The sequence below is a fragment of the Cyprinus carpio genome, chromosome A8 (genome assembly GCF_018340385.1).
Source record: "Cyprinus carpio isolate SPL01 chromosome A8, ASM1834038v1, whole genome shotgun sequence".
NCBI lineage: Eukaryota > Metazoa > Chordata > Actinopteri > Cypriniformes > Cyprinidae > Cyprinus > Cyprinus carpio.
Window position 1 is genome coordinate 19,891,304 of NC_056579.1, and position 22,133 is coordinate 19,913,436.

Here is a 22,133-nt window from a genome sequence, read left to right on the forward strand (position 1 = left end):
TGTGCAATGTTGGCTCACTCGGACCTTCGAGGAGCTGAGAAGTTCCCAAAACACATGCGAATAACCAAACACCTCCTTGCTTTAGCAAACCCGGGCTAATCCACTCCAGACGACAAGACATTTTTATGGACTGAGTTTCTGGCTGTAATACGAGTCACATTCCCTTTCCGGGGGCAAGTTTGCTTGAACATCAGTGAGACGTTAATGGGCATAACTGACTCAAAATGTTGTTTATATAACTGGCTGAGTGGCCTGCCAAAGTATGCAGATGAAGCTATTTCCTGTATTTCCTTACTTAATCTGCAGATTGAGGCTTTTGGTCATAATTTGTGCTCCTTGTTTTACACATGTAGGAAAACGAACCCAGTGAACAACAAAACAGACTGATGCTGTAGTTTGTCATTTTAATAGTTTTAATGAATATTCATTCAGCAGACATCCTTTTCCAGGGTGATACAATAATAATAATAACTTAAAATAAATACTTCTGTTTTTTTTGTTTTTTACAGACAGTGTTAAAATAGGAACTAATAAGCCCAAGAATAATAGTCAGTAGTGTTATGCAGAAGTATATGAGTGAATAGAAGGAAGTTCAAGCCACAAAATGGGGGTGACAGAGGAAGCAGTTTACCATCAGGTTGAAATCAAAATGTACTAAATCTCCACTGGGATGAATTAGAAACTTCCAACATCCATTTTTAGTTATTATAGTTTGTGCACGTAAAAAACATTAAAAATTACGTGGCTCGAATATTGAGTAGCATATTGTTTTATAGACAATTTAACTTCGATCTGTGCGAAATTTTTACAAGCTGAAATGGGTGTGACCGTTTTGGGTGGGATGAGCTTGGCCCTGAAAAGAGTCGCCCTTGTTATGTCATCTGTGTTTTTAGGGTATAAATGTGGACGTCATCAGGCAATGGCTGCTTCCACACCACCATTTGATGCCATTCTGTGCCTGAGATGGTTTGCGAAATCCACCTGGGTTTGCGAAAGTACTCGGTTGATCACAGTTTTTGGGATCCAACCCTGGAGATGATAGAACAGGGATAAACCAGACTCAGTAAGCTTATTCGGAAGAACAGTGTGATACTAAAATCTTTACTTATGTAGATCTTCTACATAACATTTTCAGGGAAATCAGCCTTGTAACAGCTTGCTAATAGTTATTAAACTGGAATAAAAGAACATATTGTAACATCTAAGAATTAACACCCACACACAGGACAATTCACTTACCTTAAGGTCTAAACTGAGCAACCAGGTAAATTTTGTCTTATTGGGATCTTCTCCACTTGGTCGCATCACAATACAGGTGGGTCCATTCTCAGCCCTTAGAAAGAAAGAAATATTGTAAATATAAATGTATACATTTCAGTCATAAGAACCCTCAGAATAATTTTAACATGTTAACTGATTAGACAGTGCTATTGTATTTGGTCTTGGCTGCTGCTACATGAATAAGCACCATAACAGATCTAGACAGGTGGAGCTGGGGGAGGTGGAGGGTTTGAGAGGAACTCTGATAGCTTGCTGTAGGACACTAAACCAGGCCATTTACAGGAAAGTGTTTTATATTTTCACTTACCTTACAAATCCTTTCTGCTCAGGCATTCCAGGGTGCTGAGTGGACATCCCGGCCAGGAAGCACGTAGATCCCCTCCGCTTGGCACAACGGACACTTACAAAGTCTCGTGGGCCCACCACATTCCCAGGTGTTTCACCTGAAACCTCATGTGTGATCATAGTATCCTGACCGATCTTCTGAAGAACCTGAGAGGGACCAAAACTGTACTGAATACCAAATATCTCTACAGTAGCTGCATGTTACATCATGACAGAAGACTGTAAGACATGAGAAGACAGGAAGTCTTTTAAAAGTGTAGACACTATAAATACACACATTGTGGTTAGACTAACAGAAGGATGGAAAGGAAGCTGTTAGTCAATGGATCAGTTGTTTCTACCCACTTTGACTTGTTTGACATTGGGGTTCCACTCCCCCATTTGTTCCATGTTATCCACCAGCTCCTCATATAGATAATCTGTCTTCTGTTCCAGCATCACTTCCAACTTAAATACTTTCCCAATGTCTGGTAGTACTTTACTCATCACCTTATCACCATTGGCCTGAGAGAGAAAAACCCACTTATTTTAATTAATTTTACAGTATATATGAGCAAAAAGGCCTCTAAAGGCCTGGGACACCAAAGTGCTGTATAAAACTGTATAATAAAATATGCACAAATACAAGACATCTATACATGGTCTCATCAGAATGAATGATGAAATCTTATTATTGATGACTCTTACATTCTCAATCTCAGTTTGCCAGCCATCCTGGTCACTGAGGATGCTGATGGACTTCTGCAGAGCTTCCTGTCCCTGCTGCACATAACACTGCTCAGCTTCAGAGTACGTCTCCTCTGCAATCCGACTGCCTGTACAAAGAAACATATGAATAAACACAATCCTTTGCATAAACAAATACAAACTAGATTTCTGAAGAAAATAAAGATTTCTGTGAAAATTGTGATTTTTCACTGTCCCTTTCTTCAAGTTACATTGTTACGCCAGTAGGTGGCGACATGAGTGTCTTTATGAGTGAGTCACTGAATCATTCAACCAATTCATTTAAAAACACTGAATCATTCATTAACTATACAAGTGACTAACTTCTCTCCCCTCATGGGATAGTAAAGTGTCCATCAGATGCACACTTTGTAATCTTGGAAAAAGTAGTAGGTCACCCGTTTACTTTTTGCTTACTGATTTATAAATGCTAAGAATCTGGACATACTACAGAATTCATGTATTGCCTGCCATTTAGTATGGAAGTATGCATATTTGAAAGTGTGTAAACATTCACACAACCAATTCGTTCAAAAACACTGATTCGTTCAGGAATAAAAGACCACTACTGTTTCTCAGAGACGAACAATTCTGCTGTGGCTTTGTTTATAACTATTTATGAAGTAAAAATTTATAAGCAGTTATCAATGTTGTGTCTACTCAATATTAACTTACTCTTTACAGATCTGTTGTAAAAAAGCAATATCACATTCTCTAATATCAATAATATTTCACATTAAATGGCTATTACATATAGAGTTAAAGTCAAAAGTATCTCTCTTCCGTTCAATTGGTGTAAGAGGTCTCTTACTGAGTAGGGAGCTCCTTCTCCGAATGTGGTTGATCCAGGCACTAGGTCCAGGTCCGGAAAGCTTGTTCAGCTCTTGATGGATTGCAATCATTGCATTCTTTCTCAGACCTGATTGTAATATAAAAAAAGATAAATATATACACATAAACCTTAATAAATAATGGCATACTAATTCCAAACATTTCAGAAAACTGGATTCCTGAAACAGCACCTTACCTGTCATGTTTCTCGTGTGCCTGTAGGAAATGCCAGCACACAGTTTGAACGTTGCAGGCAACATTTTAAAACCTTTCTTAACAGATGAATGAGTGTCTACACGTGAAATGTGGAATCTGAAGAAGAGCTGGCTGCTTCTGCCCCTTTATAGCCCCGTCAGACAAGGCCACATTCTCATCACCTCACAGATAAAACACCACCATCACTCACTAGATGGGGCGACCCTGCATGTCAAGGATGTGCAGTGAACACGACAGTCTATCTGTTACCACGTTGTTACAGATAACGGCCAGTGCCTGAAGACTACCCACACAGAACACTGGTTAGTACACTTATGTTGCCTGCATTTCTGGAAAAAAAAAAAAACAGTACAGAGCAGATAAACTTATCTACAGATATATTTTAGGATAAGATAAGCCAGAAACTCTCAGTATGTCACATATGTCATTCTCTCCTGGTTCCATTACAGCTTTAGGTCAGGGGGTCAAGTTTACAAAGTGACAAATCACCAGCCAAAAATGTCCAGTATCATCATCATCATCATAACTCCAAGAGGTCAAATTAAAATGACATCATTACTTGGTGACATCAAAAAAAAAAAAAAAAAAAAAAAAGAGGCAATTAGTGGATTCTCAAAAATAAACCACTTGTGTGGAGTTTTATTGTGCAAATTGTAGCATTTAACCTTACGTTAGTTGACTGAGATGTAAACTAGGCTGCATTCTGCAAATCCAGGTCACATCTTGTTGCAAGCTGTGCCACACAAACCATATCAAAGCTGCAATGAATCAATTCTCCATAACTGACAACAATAAGAGGCCAGTCTGACAGCCTTGGACTCGGTGCCAATGGAAACTTTTCTAGTTGTATGAAAATATTGGTTTAATGACTTGCTCGATGTAAAATCAACTTGTTCAAGAACATTTAAGCAATGGAAAGTGGCTTCATGAGTACCTTACCTTAACCCACAAACCCATGTAAGTACCTTAACCCACAAACCCATGTCCCCCATTTGTTATTAAAAGTTTTGTTTATTTACCTTTCATGATAATCACGTATGCTATCATAATACAAACACGTTCACATTTCTAAAAGAACAACACAGTTAAGTTCAGGCCAGCACAGGTTTTATTCAGAGGGACTCTGTCAGGTTTGGCTTCACATGCAATCAGCGCAGTACAACACTCTTTAAAACATGTGTGCGTGTGTTTGTGCGTGTACATGTTTACATCATGTGAATGACTGAAGGGACACACAAGTGCAAACTGTATCATGAGCACTAACCTGGACTAGACTACTAAAAAGGAGGCACTTCATTGTTTTGTTTTGTTTTTTTCCAGAATGTAGTTAAAACTTGCTTCAAGGCTTATGCAAAAAATAATAATAATAATATGAATCCAACAGGAGCCGTGTCTTAAAAAACTGATCTTCTCCAGTGAGAAATTTCAGTTTTTACTTTTCAAATAAATACCACTTCAGTTCCCTTTTAGTTTGGTCATTGTTTTAAAGGCAATAAGTTCCCTTTTATGCAGCAATTACATAACTGTCAACACATAAAGGAAATATACATAAGCAAAGCATTAACTCTCAGACTGAGGAAAGGCTCATCATTTTTCTAAACTTCACAGATTTTAAATTACTTCAGAGGGACAATGCAGATATATAAACCTATACGTTTAAAGTTCAAACCATCAGGCTTTAAACTTTTTTGTTCGAATAACATTATTAATGCTAGTTCACCGACTCAAATTTCCTGTTCACTTGTAAGTGTTGAAAAAAAAAAGTGTTGATTTATGATTCCATAATTCAAATCAACACTTATTTGCAGATATAACATAACATCTGTTTACATCAGTCCCTCTTCGTGAAAAACTTGTATTATTAATAATGCATTATTATGTAAATCTTTGCATACATGGGGAAAAGTCTGCTTTAAATTCCCAAAATCAGTAACTAACTAGCAACTAACCCACTCAATTTGGATACACAACGAAGTGGCAAAATGGTGCTGTAATGGTAAATAAAGTACTTCCGAGCAAGCTGTTAACATTGGCCACAATTTTTAAAAATAGGAGAAATGCATTAACACGAATCAGTTCTGAATTTCACCTGAAATTGACCATGAATCATCACAACTAGCTATGTGGCATATAAAGTCTCACCACAGCGAACAACAGCATGGCGCTATCATACACAGAGATCAGCCCTCTAAACCAACAGACACACTGGTCCCGCTCAATGAATAGTTGTTTGATCATGCAGTGTGCAGTGCAATTTATGTAACGTCATGATACAGTGCAATAACCAGTTATTACACACATCTCAAATGAGAGGACTGAAATGTTAGAACCTGCACTAAGTATACACGTGAACCTTCGCAGGATATTTCTAGCATGGTAAATTAATGGCATAACTGACGCATCGTTTGGTAAACACACATCAGCTTAATGATTGGAAATTACATGGCACTTAGCATACGTACTCGTGAAATAGCTTCAAGTCACTATTTTAAATCACTTGATTTGTCTTGAGATGCGCTAATGAATGCTGAGGCGTATAAAATCCTTGGAATGGTATTGTAAATGCAAGATTATGAGGTTGAGATTCTTTTCTGTTCCTTCTTGAATCGCACCATTTGGTTTCTGAAAAACTATCCATTCTTTAAGAAACACTACAAAACTATCACATATTCCCTATGCACGGGATATATGTTTTGGATTCCCGTGATGCCTATACAACTGAAATCCTAAATGAGTACATGTACAGTTGGGAAAGATGGGTGAAATGTCTTCCTACCAGTTGGCATCTGATTGGAAACTGTATAAATAAGAGAAAGCAGCCGCTGAGGTATGAAAGTTAATGGGTCTGGTGTATGGTGTGTGCATGTGTGTAATTGCTGAAGTGAAGTTTTGCCAGTTTCAGTCTAGTAGTGGTTGAATTCAGATGAAATTAAGGCATATTTACACACCAAATCTGGAAGAAAAGCGGTTTTGCTGTTGTAAAATGTATAAATGCTCAAATGCGGTGATCCTGCAGTGATTATGATTATTAGGTGGTTGATACCATCTCCTCTTGGAGCTTGCAACAATATAAATTTAGCACATTTTTAAACTGCTTTCCACATCAGCAAAAATCTAAGTAGCTCAGATTAAAGAGTCAAGTAATGTCCTCAAATTAACGCCAAATTGCCTATGAAAGCTTAAGTAATAAACCTCTCAGTCCTTAATTTTCTGTAAATCGGTTAAATGAGCCACTTATGAATAATGTGATGAATTGAGAAGGACTCCCTGACTGATTTGTTGTGCTGTGATTGGCTATGTATCTGCTGGTAGACGGCCTACCTACCCAAAGGCCACGCCCACTCATATGGCTCCGCCTTTCACCACTGCCTACGGCCTTTATGCACAAAGGAAGTGCCATACATAGATACTTTTAGCTCATGTTTGTAGACCAAGTTGTGCCTGTCACACAAAGCAGATAAAAAAAAAAGACCTTTTCTTGTCATCATTTGCATGTTGTTCCAGATCCTGTATCACTTTCTTTCTTCTGGTGAACATAAAAGAAGATATTTTGAAGAATGCTGGTAACTAAACAGTTTCAGTTCCCATTGACTTCCATTGTTTCCTTTGTCCAGTCAATGGGAATTGAAACTGTTTGGTTACATTAACATTAACATTCTGCAAAATATCTTCTTTTATGTTCACCAGAAAAAGGAAAGTCATACAGGTTAAACATGACAAAATTTTCATGTTTTGGTGAACTATCCCTTTCAGTGGACTGGAAGAGGCTTGAAACTGCCAAAGTGAGTTTGTTTTTCAGTGATATTACATAATTTGGAAATTAAATAGGGAGGGAACAATGCACAGCTTCACCGAGCTCCTATTTCCTTGTGCTTTTAGGCCTTTCATCACTCTCTGAAGAGAAATATGACAACTGCTAACTCAAATACGTGTCTTCTTGTAATAAGCTCCATCTTTGGCCTGAGAGTATGCAGGGCAATGCACATTTTAGGTTGAGGTTGGAGGTGTTAAGTGTAGACGGAAAGAAAAGAAAAAATGGGTAGGTATGTATTGCAAGAGGGATGGAGGAGGAAACGAGAGTGTGTGTGTGTGTTTGTGAGTGCGTGTGTAGTCTCTTAAGTTCACTATATTAGCTTTCCTTTGCAAAAGAACATTTAAAAAGCCCCCTTCCCATTCCCTGTGGAGGCCTTTCTTTGTCGATAAAATCCCCTGAATAATATGAGTTAATATTCTGTCATTGTCAGTGGCTCTTTACTTTTCCAGCAATCCTGAGGGAGTGTGAGGTGAAGGAATAAATGTTCTCCTTTCTGTCACAAAACGGATAAATAAAGGTCTTTAAACGGGAGCTTGTTTTGTCTCCTGTCCTCTCAGCGGGCCGTGGATGGATAATGTGGGCCAAGGCAAGGAAAACAGACTCTTTCATGTTCTGTCGACCGGTCTTTAAAGGGCAGGAGGAGTTCCTCACTCTCATTCTTTCCTCTGTTTATCGCTCACTCGCTTTCGTTTCCTGTAGTCCCGCAGCAATCTGTCCACTAGGGAGCAGAGTTTGACATGGAGTCAACAGAGTTGACGCTGGAAGACGAGACCCGGCTTTGAGCGATGGTCACCTCTGGATGCTGAAGGGTGATAGACAATGACAGGCAGAAATAGATCATGTTAGTGACGATGTATAAATGCTCTCTCACATATAGACATGTACAGTCAGGGGCCAAACTTAACACTTGCCAGACATGTTGGGGGTAACGTTACATTATCAGATACATTTACCATTTATTACTTTCATTACTTTCCTTGTTTCTCTGGAAATCCCTCACAACATAGATCTCTACATACACAGCCCACAGCATGAAGAAATTCATACTTTTGTTACTTAAAAGTGACAGTAAAGACATTTATAATGTTAGAAGACATTTCTGTTACAAATAAATGTTCTTTTGAACTATCTGTCATTGAAGAATATTGAAAACAATTTCCACAAAAATATGAAGCTCATTTTCAATATTAATAATAATAATAATAAATGTTTATTGAGGGGCAAATCAGTATATTAGAATAATTTCTGAAGGATCATGTGACACTGAAGACTGGAGTAATGATGCTGAAAATTCAGCTTTGCATCACAGGAATAAATTACATTTTAAAATATATTACAATATAAAACATATTTTAGATTGTAATAATATTTGTACTTTTTTTCTGAATTTCTGATCAAATAAATGCAGTCTTGGTGAGCAGAGACTTATTTAAAAAGCATTAAAAAATATATTATTGACCCTAAAGTTTTAAAAGGTAGTTTCTGTGGTGTATTTCTCACATTAAACTGAAAAAAAAAAATGCTTGTTTACAGTTAAACAGCTAAATGATTCCATAATAAAAATACAGATTTAAAACAAAGAAATATTTTGTATAATGAAGAAGAAACATGATTTATTCTGCACTATTTGTAAAGTCACTAATAAAATAAATCAAGTCACTCTGTTCATTGACATGTGAACTCTTTTGTAGATACAGAAAAAAGAACAATATTTTTTTTTAAAAAAATGCAAAATGCAAGCAAATGGACTCAAGAAATCTGAACCCCCTTTGGACTTGTGGCGAAGAGTTATTTTTGGCCCCTGTGTAGAAAGCTTCAGCCCGATCGCTGCTGTTCTGCTCTACGTGTGTGAGCGTGTGTGTCCTGATGGGGTGTTTGACCTGGTCTGTAGTTAACTATTGTGTTCTCTGGGGTGTTCTTCTGTGGTGGAGGTGGAGGGGATCCTCACATGTCTCCTAAAGATCCTGTCCAGCAGGCTACGCCGAGGAGGCTCGGGAGGCTGGTTCCAGTCCAGGTCAGGGGGCCGCGTTCCCTGAGGCCCGAATACGTTAAGGTCACTGAAGCACTCCGTCTCGATCATCTGCAGCAGAGAAGAAAAAAACAGGAAGGAAAGAAAAAACAGACACAAAAGAGCAAGAGACATACAGACAGACACAGATAAACACAGAGAGAGAGAGATGATGATGAGAAGGTCAAATCTTTATTTTTGAACATCTTTAAAGAACGGATAATTATGGTTCTGGATGCTGATTGGTCAATGCAGCCTTCCAGTCATTCTAATTTACACTATTAACACACCTCTACACCTAGAGGTCAGCAAACATTTTACTTTTTTTTTTTTTTTGCCACATGGGATGTTAACAATGATACTGGGTTAAATGATTCATTATTGTGGTATCCGAGAAAAAAAAAAAAGCCATATCTCATTACGCTTGCAGCAGCTGGGTTTTTAGCACAGCTTCATACCTCATTTTGCCATGGGATAGAGACACTGCCAGTGGCAAACTTGGAGTAGAAATCATTGTCTGTTTGGTCCAGGTTGACACCCTTAACGGTGGAGAACTGCTCAATGTCCAGAACATCTTTACAGTAGACCGCCCTGGGCTATGAAGTTGGCAAAGAGGGGAAACAAAAATGAAAAACAGCAATAATCAAATTTTATAGAAGTTTATTTTCACCATGGAATACAAAATAGACAGAACTGCAAGTTATCTTTTTCTCACAATTCTGAGTTTATATCCTGCAATTCTGAGATTAAAAATTCTTACTGGAAGTTTATAACTTGGAATCATGAGATAAAATCTTGAAATTACCTTTTTTATTTTTTTATTCTATGAGCTTCCATAGAATTGAACCCTAGCCTTTAAGCCTACTGTATCATATCTGATACGCACATTTCTATGGCTTCTAAATTATCAACACGATCGAAACATGTTGAAGCCTGTTGTACAAAATCTACTACAAGCCTTCTGTCATTTGATAGATAGTTTATACTTTTTTTAGCACCTCATACATCATACCTTCTTCCAAGCAATCTCTCCTACACTCTTACCAGCACTCACACATATCATCAACACATCTCTTCTCACAGGCATTTTTCTCACCGCATTCTAACCCCACTGCTCAAAAAACCTACATTAAACACTTCACTTGTAGATACCTACAGACCTGTCTCTCTCCTTCCAATCATAGCAAAAAAACTTGAACGAGTCGTTTTCAACCAGGTATCATTATTTCTTTCACAGAATTACCAGCTGGACATTAAACAGTCAGGTTTCAGAAGTGGCCATTCAACTGAGACTGTGTTACTGTCAGTCACTGAAGCGTTGCGGATTGCGAAAGCTGATTCCAAATCATCAGTTCTCATTCTGCTGGATCTATCTGCCGCTTTTGACACCGTAAATCTAATCATCAGATCCTCCTGCACACCCTTTCTTCACTGGGCATCACAAGAACTGCATTTCACTGGTTTGAATCCTATCTCACAGGTGCGTCTTTCAGGGTTGCCTAGGTAGGGGAGGTACTATATACAAAGCACATCAACTGGTCACAGGGGTTCCTCAGGGATCAGTTCTTGGACCCCTCCTCTTCTCCATATTCTAACATAGCATAGCAACTAGCGAAGTTTTTTATATTTCTTTTAGTTTTATTTTGTTATAAGATTTTGACCCGTGAGCGCATGTTGGCAGCACATTCAACTGATCGAACCGCAACAGAGTTGTGAATGAATGAGTACAAAACAGTGTTTCCAAAAACCTATCACTGTTGACTGTCTGGGCATATGAACATGATCGTAGTTCGTCTGTAAACATGCACATAGTTTGTCACACAGACGGACATTTGTGCTGCATGATATAAATAAAGTAATATAATTCACTGCTGTATAACAGTGTATTGCAGTTATAATTCAAGATTTTAGCAATTCAGCTGAAGTGACTTTAGGTTACATTGAAGTACTATTTCAGAAACAGAAAATATGTATGGGATTTAGTTGTGTAAAAATGCAGTACTTTATGTAACAGTTCAGAAAGTACGACTTGATGACATAATGAATATGATAATTAGCATATATAGTTGAATTATATATATTATATAAAGTTATAAGCATGTTTATTAAAAACAAGTTTTTTAATAAGTATTTCGGACCTTTTGACATTGATGAGAATTCAGATTCGGACCTTTGAATGTAAATTTTGAGAACCCCTGCTCTACAGCATGATTTCAACATCCAGCTAGGTTCATTATCAATTACCCCATCAAGTTCAGTCAGAAATCTTGGCGTAATCTTTGATGACCAGCTGACTTTCAAAGACCACATTGCAAAAAACGCTCGGTCAAGCAGGTTTGCATTGCACAGCATCAGAGAGATCAAGCCCTTCCTAATGGAGCATGCTGCACAACTTCTTGTCCAGGCCCTTGTCATTTCTATTCTGAACTACTGCAATGCTCTTCTGGCTGGACTTCCATCATCTGCAATCAAACCTCTACAAATGATTCAGAACGCAGCAGCACGCCTGGTCTACAACGAGCCCAAAAGGGCCCACATCACACCTCTCTTCATCTCCCTGCGCTGGCTGCCGGTTGCAGCTCGCCTCAAGTTCAAGACATTGATGTTTGCGTATAGAACAGCCACAGGCTCAGCACCCTCCTACGAGTCTACAACCCCTCCAGAAGTCTGAGATCTACAAGTAAGTGACGCCTCATGGTATCATCAAAGAGAGGCACAAAATCACTTTTCGTTCACCATTCCCGGCTGGTGGAATGATCTTCCCACCCCCATCTGGAATGCAGAATCCCTGACGATTTTCAAGCAACAGCTTCGTCAACACTTGAAGTCCTTTCCTTCTCTTTCCTTAATCCTTCCATGTCTAGCTTTTACTAATCTGAACAATGTTTGAAACTTTGTATTACAAGCACTTCCTGTGTTTATTTGCCTCTTTATGATGAATCGCTTGTTGTATTCCTCAGTTCTAAGTTGCTTTGGATAAAAGCGTCTGCTAAATGAATAAATGTATAAATGTAAGCAAGTAAAAGACTTCAAAATAATTGTAAAAACGTCCCCTTTCAGGTTGTGGTTCATTTGTTTTTATCGGTTAAATCTGTAAGGATTCTTTTAAAGTAAATTGTTGTTTATTAATAATTTTTTTTTTGTTGTTATATTTATTTATGAATGTTTATTTTATGTATGGAATTAATTTTGGTTTATTTGATTATCCATACATAATTATTATTATTATTATTTTTAGAAAAATCATGTTAAAATGTGAGAGTATCAAATATGATTCATCAGGCTTCTGAGGAACATTTATATGTTCATCTCTCAATCATCATTGTATGGAGTTGCATTATATGTTTTGCCCCCACAATAAAAAGTATGGAGCGTTGATCATAAAACTATACAGTATTTATGATAATTAAATGCATTTTATGTAAGTAGACTTCTATATAAAGACTTCTAATAAAGAGCTCACAGATTTACAATAAAAGAAAGTCATCTTACTTTCTGGTTATATAAATATTATCATCTGCACCAAGTTGCATATTTTTGCTCAGTTTGAGCATCTGAATAAAACAGTTTTTTTTTCTTATGATATCTGATATAGTATGAACTCCATGTTCTCACTATATCATGTTACACGAGCCTGATGTATCAAATATGATACTCTAGAAAAAACACATATGCATACTTCATAGAATTGTAAAAATATTTTGTTCGAAAGCTTCAATAGATTGTTCCATTAAAAAAAATTGTTCCATTTTTTCTGACTATTATTTCAGGCACATAAGAAGAGGAACTCACATCAGGCACAAAGGAAGGTTCCAGAATGCCGGCCTCCAGCCTCTTGAAGTTGATGTTCTTGAAGAAGGGGTGGGCTTTGACTCCAGCACCTCCGTCCGCCTGGCAGCCGAGCCTCTGCTTGGGATCTTTGGCTAACAGCTGCGGGACAGAGAGCGGAGAGCAGCCAGCCAGACGTTAGGAACACAGGTTTGTACATTCTTTAAGAGTGGAATGTAACCTATTACACCACAGCCGAAGCTGGTCAATGAAAAACACTAGGAAAAAGAGCGTGTGTGCCAAATGAAGACATTTAAATGGGGCAAACATCCTAAAACTTGGGGCAGCAATCACAAACCAGACATTACAAAACCACACACAGGAACGAGTTGGTCTGGGATCTTTCGTGAGCTTGAGTGTGGAGGCCATTTTCATTAACTATTGTTAACTATTATGTTAACTATATAGTCATATGATAGCTTTGTGTGAAGACTAAAACTGATGTTGCCCTCTGCTCAAACTCGCAAATCTAATTTGGGCTTCAGCTTCATCAAAAAAAAAAAAAAAAAAAAAAAAAACACTTTCATTGGGCCACAGTCAGTTAACACAGAGGTTTAAAAGCTTTATAATGCCAAATAAACCCAAATATGATGATCCTCTTGCGAGGGACCACCTTCGTAAAAGTTAAAAGTGGATACACTGCTGTTCAAAGGTTGGGGGATTGCTTTTGAAAGAAGTCTCTTTTGCTCACAAAGGCTGCATTTATTTGATCAGAAATACAGTAAAAACAGTAATATTGTGAAATATTATTACAATTTAAAATAACTGTTTTCTATTGTAACATATTGTAAAAGTTAATTTATTCCTGTGATGCATAACTGAATTTTCAGCATCATTACTCCAGTCTTCAGTGTCACATGATCCTTCAGAAATCATTCTGATATGATGATATGCTGCTCAAGAAACATTTCTTATTATCAATGTTGAAAACAGTTATGCTTAATAATTTTGTGCAAACCAGAATTTTTCACGATTCTTTGATGGACAGAAAGTTCAAAACAACAAAAGATTAGAAACAGTAACATTATTTGATAATTTTGTTTTTTCAAGATTTTTTGATGGTTATTTGGTTGAAAGAAAGTTAAGATTAGAAAACTACACTTTTGAGACTTATTTCAAACTTAAATAACTGGCTTTATCTTACATGTACAAAATTAATGTGAAATATTTTCAACTCAACATGTTTAAATTAGTATACATTCCTATTTAACATCTTAAGAGCACAGTGTCTGCCTCTGTTTCGGGACAGTGGTCGCCCACTTATACTGTAAAATAAAGTCAGATGGGTTTGGAGCAACGTGAGTCTGAGTCGCATGACACAACCGTAATAAAAGACAACAGAGGTCCTTTACAATAGATTTAGATTATTAAACAATACTGAACTGAGCTGGTCTCAGAGAACCCATTATCAGCTTCTTTCCCAGTAGAAAACATGCACTGCCAGTCAGTGAAATGAGCCAAATGGTCCGAATGGACTCAACTTTACCAGCTTTGTGCACTCAATCAATGGGCTCTAAATCAGCTTCTATGGCGCGTTTGACTGAAGAGATAATGTAGCTTTGGATTTTGGCTGTTGGTTTTATTTTGCTTTGTATTCTTGGTTGTTGACCAGCATATATGTGTGTGTGGTGTGTGTGTGTGTGTGTGTGTGTGTGTGTGTGGCCTCACCATCCTGCAGATGCCTTTGGTGTCTTCTGTAAACTTGTCGCTGTACTCCTCCTCTTCCTCCTGCACCCTCTTCTCCACCTCTTCTCTCTTCACTCGCTCTTTGCGAGCGCGGAAAGGCGATCGGCCGGCGGTCATCTCATAGATCAGACAACCCAATCCCCACCAGTCTGGACTCATGCTGTAGCGCTCGTTATTGATCACCTCTGGAGCTGTCCATCAATACAGTTTGAGTTCATCAATCAATAAACAACATTTTAATGCTTCATATTGCTATGAATAGATATCTAGCAGGACTGATTGATGCAGCTAAAAAGCTTTTAATTCTTTTAATAGATACACTACCATAGACAGTCCAACCCACAGACAGGGTGACCTTTTAACATTCTGTCAAGGGACTACAGATGAAAAATAGCCTTTTTGGCTAATTCTGGCATATTTACAGTTATGTTTATTAATGTGCATTGTCCCTGAATATAAATAAACTAAACTAAAAAAAAAAACTAAACTAGCATTCAACAGTTTGGGGTGGAAATATTTTCCACATATTTGAAAAAAAAAATCTTATGCTCAACAAGGCTGCATTTATTTGGTGTAAAAAAATACATTAAAACCTGTAATATTATTACAATTTAAAATAACTATTAAAAATTTCATTTATTCCTGTGATCAAAGCTGAATACTCCAGTCTTCAGTGTCACATGATCCGTTCATAATTCATTCTAATATGCTGATTTGCTGCTCAAGAAACATTTCTGATTATTATCAATGTTGAAAACAGTAGTGCTGCTTCATATTTTTGTGTAAACCATGATACATCTTTTTAAAGAGTTCTCTAATGCACAAGTTATTTTGAAATATAAATCTTTTGTAACAATTTAAGAGTGTTTGTCACTTTCTATAATAATACATTCGATAATGCATTCTTACTGCATGCAACCTTTCTTTAAAAAACAACAACAACAACAACAACAACTTTTGAATGGTCCTGTAAATCAATAATTAATATTTGTTTATATAATTACAAAACATACATTTAAAAGTAAAAGAGTATTTTGCTTCAATTTTAGATTACCAACAGAGTCACTATGAATATATTGTGAATATTCAACTATTCATCTCACAGCTCCAATATTTTACACATTTATAAATCAGTGCAGTTAAAGATCATTACCCATGTAGCCCACAGTCCCCACTCGGCCACGGATCTGTTCTCCATCAGGCACTTTAATGGCCAGCCCCAGGTCTGAGATCCGGATATGACCTGTAGGGATAAATGCATAATGCAAAATGCATTAATTGTTGCAATTTATTAAAAAGTAACTCATTAAACATAAAGGGAAAGAAGTGGTATGAACAGTACAATGCAATTCCATACTTCGCTCATTTGAAGGACAATTTGATTTGACTTACCATTATCATCTAACAGTATATTCTCTGGTTTTAAATCCCTAGAATGATAGAAAGCAACATAAAAATGACCACATAATTCCACTATTATTTTATGAGGCTGGATGCATTCGAGGTTGTCGAGCCACACACCTGTAGACGATAGACTCTCTGTGGAGGTGCTCCAGACCGCAGCAGATCTCAGCGGCGTAGAACTGCACACGCTCCTTCTCGAAGCCTGGGGTTCCCATGTTATAGATGTGAAACTTCAGATCACCACCGTTCATTATGGTCAGCACCAGACACAGGGCATCTTTGGTCTCATACGCGTATGCTAAACTAACCTGAGAGCCAGAGACGAGAATGATCAGATGTGCAGAATAAATGAAAGCATTTATTCCCGTTTTGAAATACAAAAGCTATATAAGCAAGAGAGACGGGAAGGCATTGAGGAATATGCATTATTAACAAATTATTTGACACTGTAAAGCTGCTTTGACACAATCAGTATCGTATAAAGCACTATAGAAATAAAGGTGACTTGATTTGACATTTGAGCCTGTCCTGCCTGGCCACTTGTGACTGAATCGCAAAAGATGGATGTTTATACCCAGTGTAAACAGGACCAGAGCAAAGGGAGGAAAACTGATGAAAGATAACAGATAAATGAATGAATCCACTTACCACAAACCTGCTGTTGACCTTCTCCAGAATCTGTTTCTCATTTAGAGCCATGGCCTCCCCCTTCCTCTTCTTTATCCTTTTCTTCTCCAGCTTTTTACAGGCATACATTTTTCCTGTGGCTCTCACCTGGCACGCACACACCTGGGCACAGATGGACAGAATATATTATATCATCTCACACACACACACACACACACACACACACACACACGTACACACACACATACATTACTTTGTATAAATATCAATACACACACACACACACACACACACACACGTTACCTGCTGCCTTACAGTTTTGCAAAATTGCATGTGCACAAAAATCTGTCTGTTGTTGATGGCACAGAGATGTGTAAAGCACAGTTCACACAGAAGTCACTTTCAAACCAAACAGTTTTGTGTTGGTCAGCACACAGTGAATTTGCATTAAACGTTCAGTTCACACCAAGAACATATAAAAACAAAGTTGTTCCCAGTTTAAGAGAATAGCACAACTATAATGATATAAAGGAACGATATCATTGGGATCACTTTCAAAATGATTTTTTCCCCCAGGTAATAAAAGAAAAAACACAGACAGCCAATCAAAATCTATTAAAATTTAAAGGGCTCGTGCATTTAAATTAGCAGGAGATATTACAGAAAAGCTCACTGCCAAGGTCCAGAAAAACCCACCACTGTTTGACAAGTCAAACCCTCTTTACAAAGATGCTTATAGAAAGAAAGTGGATAGCTGGAGAACAATTGGTTTTTAATGGTGGTAAGAATGAATGGAGAGCAGATCGTTACGCCAGGCTGGCAAACAGTGTAAAATAAAACATAAAATTACCTCCGGTATCCAGCGCTAGTTTCGACAACATTGTCTTGCCTTCTTTTGAAGTTGCAGTGAAAAGACTGTGTAGTTTTTATTCCACTACATTGACTATAATCACGTTTACATGGACACTTTTTTATTCAATTGGAATGAAACTGGAATACATGAATGCTAAATTAAGTGATCGTGTTGATGTGTGCATTTATATGTCACAAGCTTCAAACTGGGTTTTAAATTTCAATCGTTTTGGGCATTTTTTTATTCTGATTGAGGTGTTTATGAGGAGCATTTTTTATTCGGATCGGACGTTTAAACTGACTGTAATCAGAAAACAGTGCTCCATGTAAATGCACCTAATGCTAGCTAAATTCACTGTAATGTATCAGGGATTTCTACAGACTTTGAAGCAGCACAACTGTTTTCATTACTGACATTGATAAGAAATGTTTCTTGAGCAGTAGATCAGCAGATTAGAATGATTTCTGAAGGATCATGTGACACTGAAGACTGGAGTTCTAGGAAATTTTGCTCATCTTCAAGTTTCACTTGTGTTTATGTCAGTCTTGCAATTTTGCCATATTGACCAAAAAAAGCTGTTTGGTTTGAAATGACTTCTGTGTGAACAGTGATACCTTTAGCTGTGCTTCATCACTACACTACTGACAATTTGGTGAAATTTCGCTAAAGTGATCACACCTTCCTACGCAGCGGCTTTGCATGTCACACAAATAACGCTCTTTTTATGTGACTGGAAACTTGACTCAAACTGTTTCCAGCAGAGTTTGATGTTAGCATATTGCTTAGTTAGTAGTGATCAACAATTCTGGTGTATGAGTGAAATACAAGGACATAAAGGCTGTATGATGTCACTGCTTATATTTCGAGCACACTTATGATGTTTAAAAATACAATCTAGGTAGGCAGATCACTAGGTTTTGATATAGAGCAAATGAGGAAATATTCAGTGCACGCATCATTTTTCACAACATCCTCACCTCTCCAAAGCCTCCTTTCCCCAGAACTCTATACTGCCGAAACGTGTCTTTTGTGATGGGTTGTCTAGAACGAAACCACAAAATCTGATATCAAACCAGCACAGACAGGAAACTGACATTTTAACATTCAGATCCGTTAACAAAACTAGGTGGAGCACAAGACACATTTCAAGTTACACTTCACAAGGAACATATTTTCCACCTCATTTGTGAAACAGAGGCTTTTTAGAATTGTGTTCACAGGAAACAACTTTTCATATATTTATATATATATATATATATGAAAAGATGTTTATAAAAGTTGTTTCCTGTGAACACATTTTATGGGTCACTTAGATGTAAATATGTTTAAATCAGTTTATATCATGCACAGACGCTGCAGAGTAACTTGAATGTTTCATTACCAAAACATGGCTGTTTGCTTTCATGTGTTGAGCTGTTAACAATTACGCTAACAAACAATTTAAATGGATTAGCATCCGAACTGCCGTAACAGCTGAATATAATTTATCCAGATCCAGGACGTCTGTTTTAAGCCGAGCGAAGTACGGCAAACCAAAAGAATGAAATGGTGCACAAATGGTAGAGTAAGTAGACTAAAAGGCTAACGGACAAAGTAAAGGGAGATAAATTGTGCAACCAACCTTTCTAGCATTTTCCATTGGAGGAAGCGGTCGAAGTACATGCTGTTCTGATAGTCAGCAAAAGGAGCACCACTTAAGTAGTCATGAAGAGCTCTGTGAGATTTAAAACAGCATGGAGACCGTTAGGAGACCAAAGGCAGCTCTGTGAGTACACTTATACACAGACAAAATGTGAACAGTAAAGAGCTCTAACATTAAGCAGTAGTGTTTGCTTCTGCAGAAAACGATTGTGTTTATCAATTAATCTCCCAGTGAAAAACTGCACAACTTCATTCTGAATACTGTCTAGGGATGCACGATTAATTGAATTTCTAATTGCATTTACAATTACGAATGACACAATTACGTAATCATTCAAAGCGGCAATTAATCGTTCCAAGTACATAAAAATAATAACGAAAAGTTGTATTTTATTACCTAATGTTAACAAATGTAATAAATATTAAATCAAATGTATTGCTCATTGTTAATGTTAGTTCGTGATTTAACTAATGTCAGCTAAAGGAAGTTTATTGTAAAGCATAAGCAGCTGCAAATTACGCTTACAACACGCTTGGCTCTGAAGTTTCCGATCTATATAAATCCATCACCCGCAGGTGCTCTGGCTTCAGTGCTAAGACTTCGTTTCAATAGGGATATTCAATATATACTTTTTAAAGAATTGATCTGATTGATATATGTTTCGCTATTTTCAAATTCAACTCCACAAACGCTCGTATTTTACTATTATGTCCTTAAGTCACAAACATAACACTGTGGGTGGGACTAACAGAAAGACGAATCATCATTTTGAAAAGCGTATGGTATATGAACCTATAGGAAGAGGGAAAATGATTAAAATTAATTGACTATAATTGACCATGAAAGCTTTTAAATAAGCTTTTAATATTTTTAAACTAAATGTATAATGTTATAGTGAAATAAGACGTTTATTATTATTATCGTTTAATAAATTACATAGATTTGGAAAATTATCAAATTCTCACTGGGTGGGCCACAGCTGAAAGTGCCCACCTGTACCCTCGCCATTGCTACATAGTATGCAATATAAGGATGACAGTGTCCAAATTATTGTATGTTGAAAAATAGTATGTAAAAGGTGTGAAACAATTTCTGGTGGATTTTGAAGTATTTTTGCACAAAATTATTATTGCAGTCTATCCCAATCTGCGTAATGCTTGCTACATATTACATACACTACCATTCAAATGTTTGGGAACAGTATGATTTTTTTTTTTTTTAATTTTTTTTTTTTTTTTATCTTTTTGTGAAAGAAATTTTTTTTTTTTTTTCAACAAAGACACATTAATATTGATCATGTTACAAAACATTATTTTTTTAAATGCTAAAAAAAAAAAAAATGTATTAGGGTTTCCACAAACATTTTTAGCAGCACAACTGTTTTCAGCATTGATAATAATAAATGCTTTTGAGCAAAAAATCTGCATGAATTATTATAATGATTTCTGAAGTATCATGTGACACTGAAAACTGCTCAAAATTCAGCTTTGAATCAGGGGAATAAATTACACTTTACAATATATTAAAATGGAAAACAGACATTTTAAATTGTAATAATATTTCATAACATTACTGTATTTTTGATCAAATAAATGCAGCCTTGGTGAGCAAAAGAAACATTTGAAGGCTAGTGTTCTTCCCATTACTAGTGCACCACAAATCTTTAGCACATAGTGTAAGCATACAAACTCACAATAAACCATAGTAATTGTCAAAAAATAATAAATAAAACAAGCATTTGTAATATTTAATTATTTAAATTATAAATAGCATTTTAATACAAATCTAAAAAACATCATAAGATATCTGTAACAAGAAGACTTGTGGCTAGGGTTAAGGTATCTGAATTAGCTTAGTTTAAGAGCATCAGAGGTCCAGGTGTTTACATGCGTGTTTGCATGTTTCTTACTTCCGACAGTCACTGAAGATCTCCTTGCAGGGGCTCAGTTCTAGATTTTCTCTGCAACTTTCAGCAAGACCTTCAGCTAGATCTACACACTCAGAGGACTGTAGGAGAAACAACATGCTCTCTGATTACTGATGCACACGGAGACATTCAAGATCCAAAATTAACACACACATGCAACAGGAAAGTTAAACCAAGTCACACCTGCTTGGTGAGAAACTTCTTGATGATCTCATCTCCTCGACTCTTCCTCTTCTCATCGGGTGTCACCTCGTAGTCCTCCTAAATGACCCGATACAAACAAATTACTCCCAGCTAATTATAAATGAACTTTGAGATAAACATGCCATAACATAATCCACAATATAAATGATACCTTATGACATAATGCATCTAATTTAGACGTTAATGAAACAGAAGCCAGCCTCAGGAGCCAGGCTGATGCATACTGCATTTAAAAATGGCAAATTGTAATTTCTGGGAGTGAGGGAGCACTGGTTTTAATCAATTCACTGAGAATCAAAATCGTGTTAACCAGTTAATAGCCTTTCCCAAGACTTTAAGGTTCATAGCATTGAGATTAAACTGATTTGAACTGAATTATCCACACTTCACTCTCATGGGTATTTCAGATTAATGTGCCCATCATGGGAAAAACAAAAACAAAAAAACCCCCAGATATTTAGAAAAATAGCTTTCACAACTTTTTGTCTCTACAATGAAAGTCAAAGCAGTCCAATGTTTTTGACCCCACCAACTTTCACAATATGGACAACAACAACTGAAACATTTATTAAAATATCTTCTTTTGTGCTTCAAAAATAGGTAAGTGTCATGAATCATGACAATTATAATTATTTGATTTTTAAATAATTATATTTATTACTTAAAAATTAGTTAATTGTCAAGAATACTTATGTTTAAAATATTTAAATTTTTATATTTAAATTGTTATACATAAATATT

General features: G+C 36.7%; 2 protein-coding genes across 4 annotated transcripts in view; both read right to left on the reverse strand.

The window, feature by feature from the left end:
* Positions 1-395: 395 nt before the first annotated feature.
* On the reverse strand, positions 396-4,352 carry LOC109078161 (steroidogenic acute regulatory protein, mitochondrial-like). 2 transcript variants are annotated; one of them, XM_019093468.2, is made up of 7 exons: positions 3,380-4,352; positions 3,164-3,271; positions 2,314-2,441; positions 1,972-2,130; positions 1,589-1,773; positions 1,240-1,333; positions 396-1,029 (listed from the first exon to the last, which is right to left on the reverse strand). In XM_019093468.2, the coding sequence occupies exons 1-7, from the start codon at positions 3,441-3,443 to the stop codon at positions 913-915; spliced, it is 855 nt and encodes a 284-aa protein (XP_018949013.2). In that variant the 5' UTR covers positions 3,444-4,352; the 3' UTR covers positions 396-912. The 2 variants fall into 2 exon arrangements, with proteins under 2 accessions (XP_018949013.2, XP_042618621.1); XM_042762687.1 differs by having other exon boundaries at positions 3,164-4,352.
* A 137-nt stretch (positions 4,353-4,489) lies between these two features.
* The window catches only part of LOC109066536 (G protein-coupled receptor kinase 5-like), a 50,780-nt gene continuing 33,136 nt past the window's right edge, over positions 4,490-22,133 (reverse strand). Inside the window, exons 4-16 of one of the 2 annotated variants that reach the window (XM_042762685.1) lie at positions 21,372-21,449; positions 21,171-21,268; positions 19,241-19,333; positions 18,597-18,660; positions 16,788-16,928; positions 16,257-16,447; positions 16,128-16,165; positions 15,889-15,978; positions 14,718-14,926; positions 13,014-13,151; positions 9,680-9,817; positions 9,162-9,293; positions 4,490-8,015 (exon numbers count right to left, since the gene is read on the reverse strand). In XM_042762685.1, coding sequence (XP_042618619.1) covers positions 7,932-8,015; positions 9,162-9,293; positions 9,680-9,817; positions 13,014-13,151; positions 14,718-14,926; positions 15,889-15,978; positions 16,128-16,165; positions 16,257-16,447; positions 16,788-16,928; positions 18,597-18,660; positions 19,241-19,333; positions 21,171-21,268; positions 21,372-21,449 — 1,494 coding nt within the window. In that variant the 3' untranslated portion in view covers positions 4,490-7,931. Of the gene's footprint in view, positions 8,016-9,093; positions 9,294-9,679; positions 9,818-13,013; positions 13,152-14,717; positions 14,927-15,888; positions 15,979-16,127; positions 16,166-16,256; positions 16,448-16,787; positions 16,929-18,596; positions 18,661-19,240; positions 19,334-21,170; positions 21,269-21,371; positions 21,450-22,133 lie in introns of both variants that reach the window. The other variant, XM_042762686.1, reaches the window with a different exon arrangement.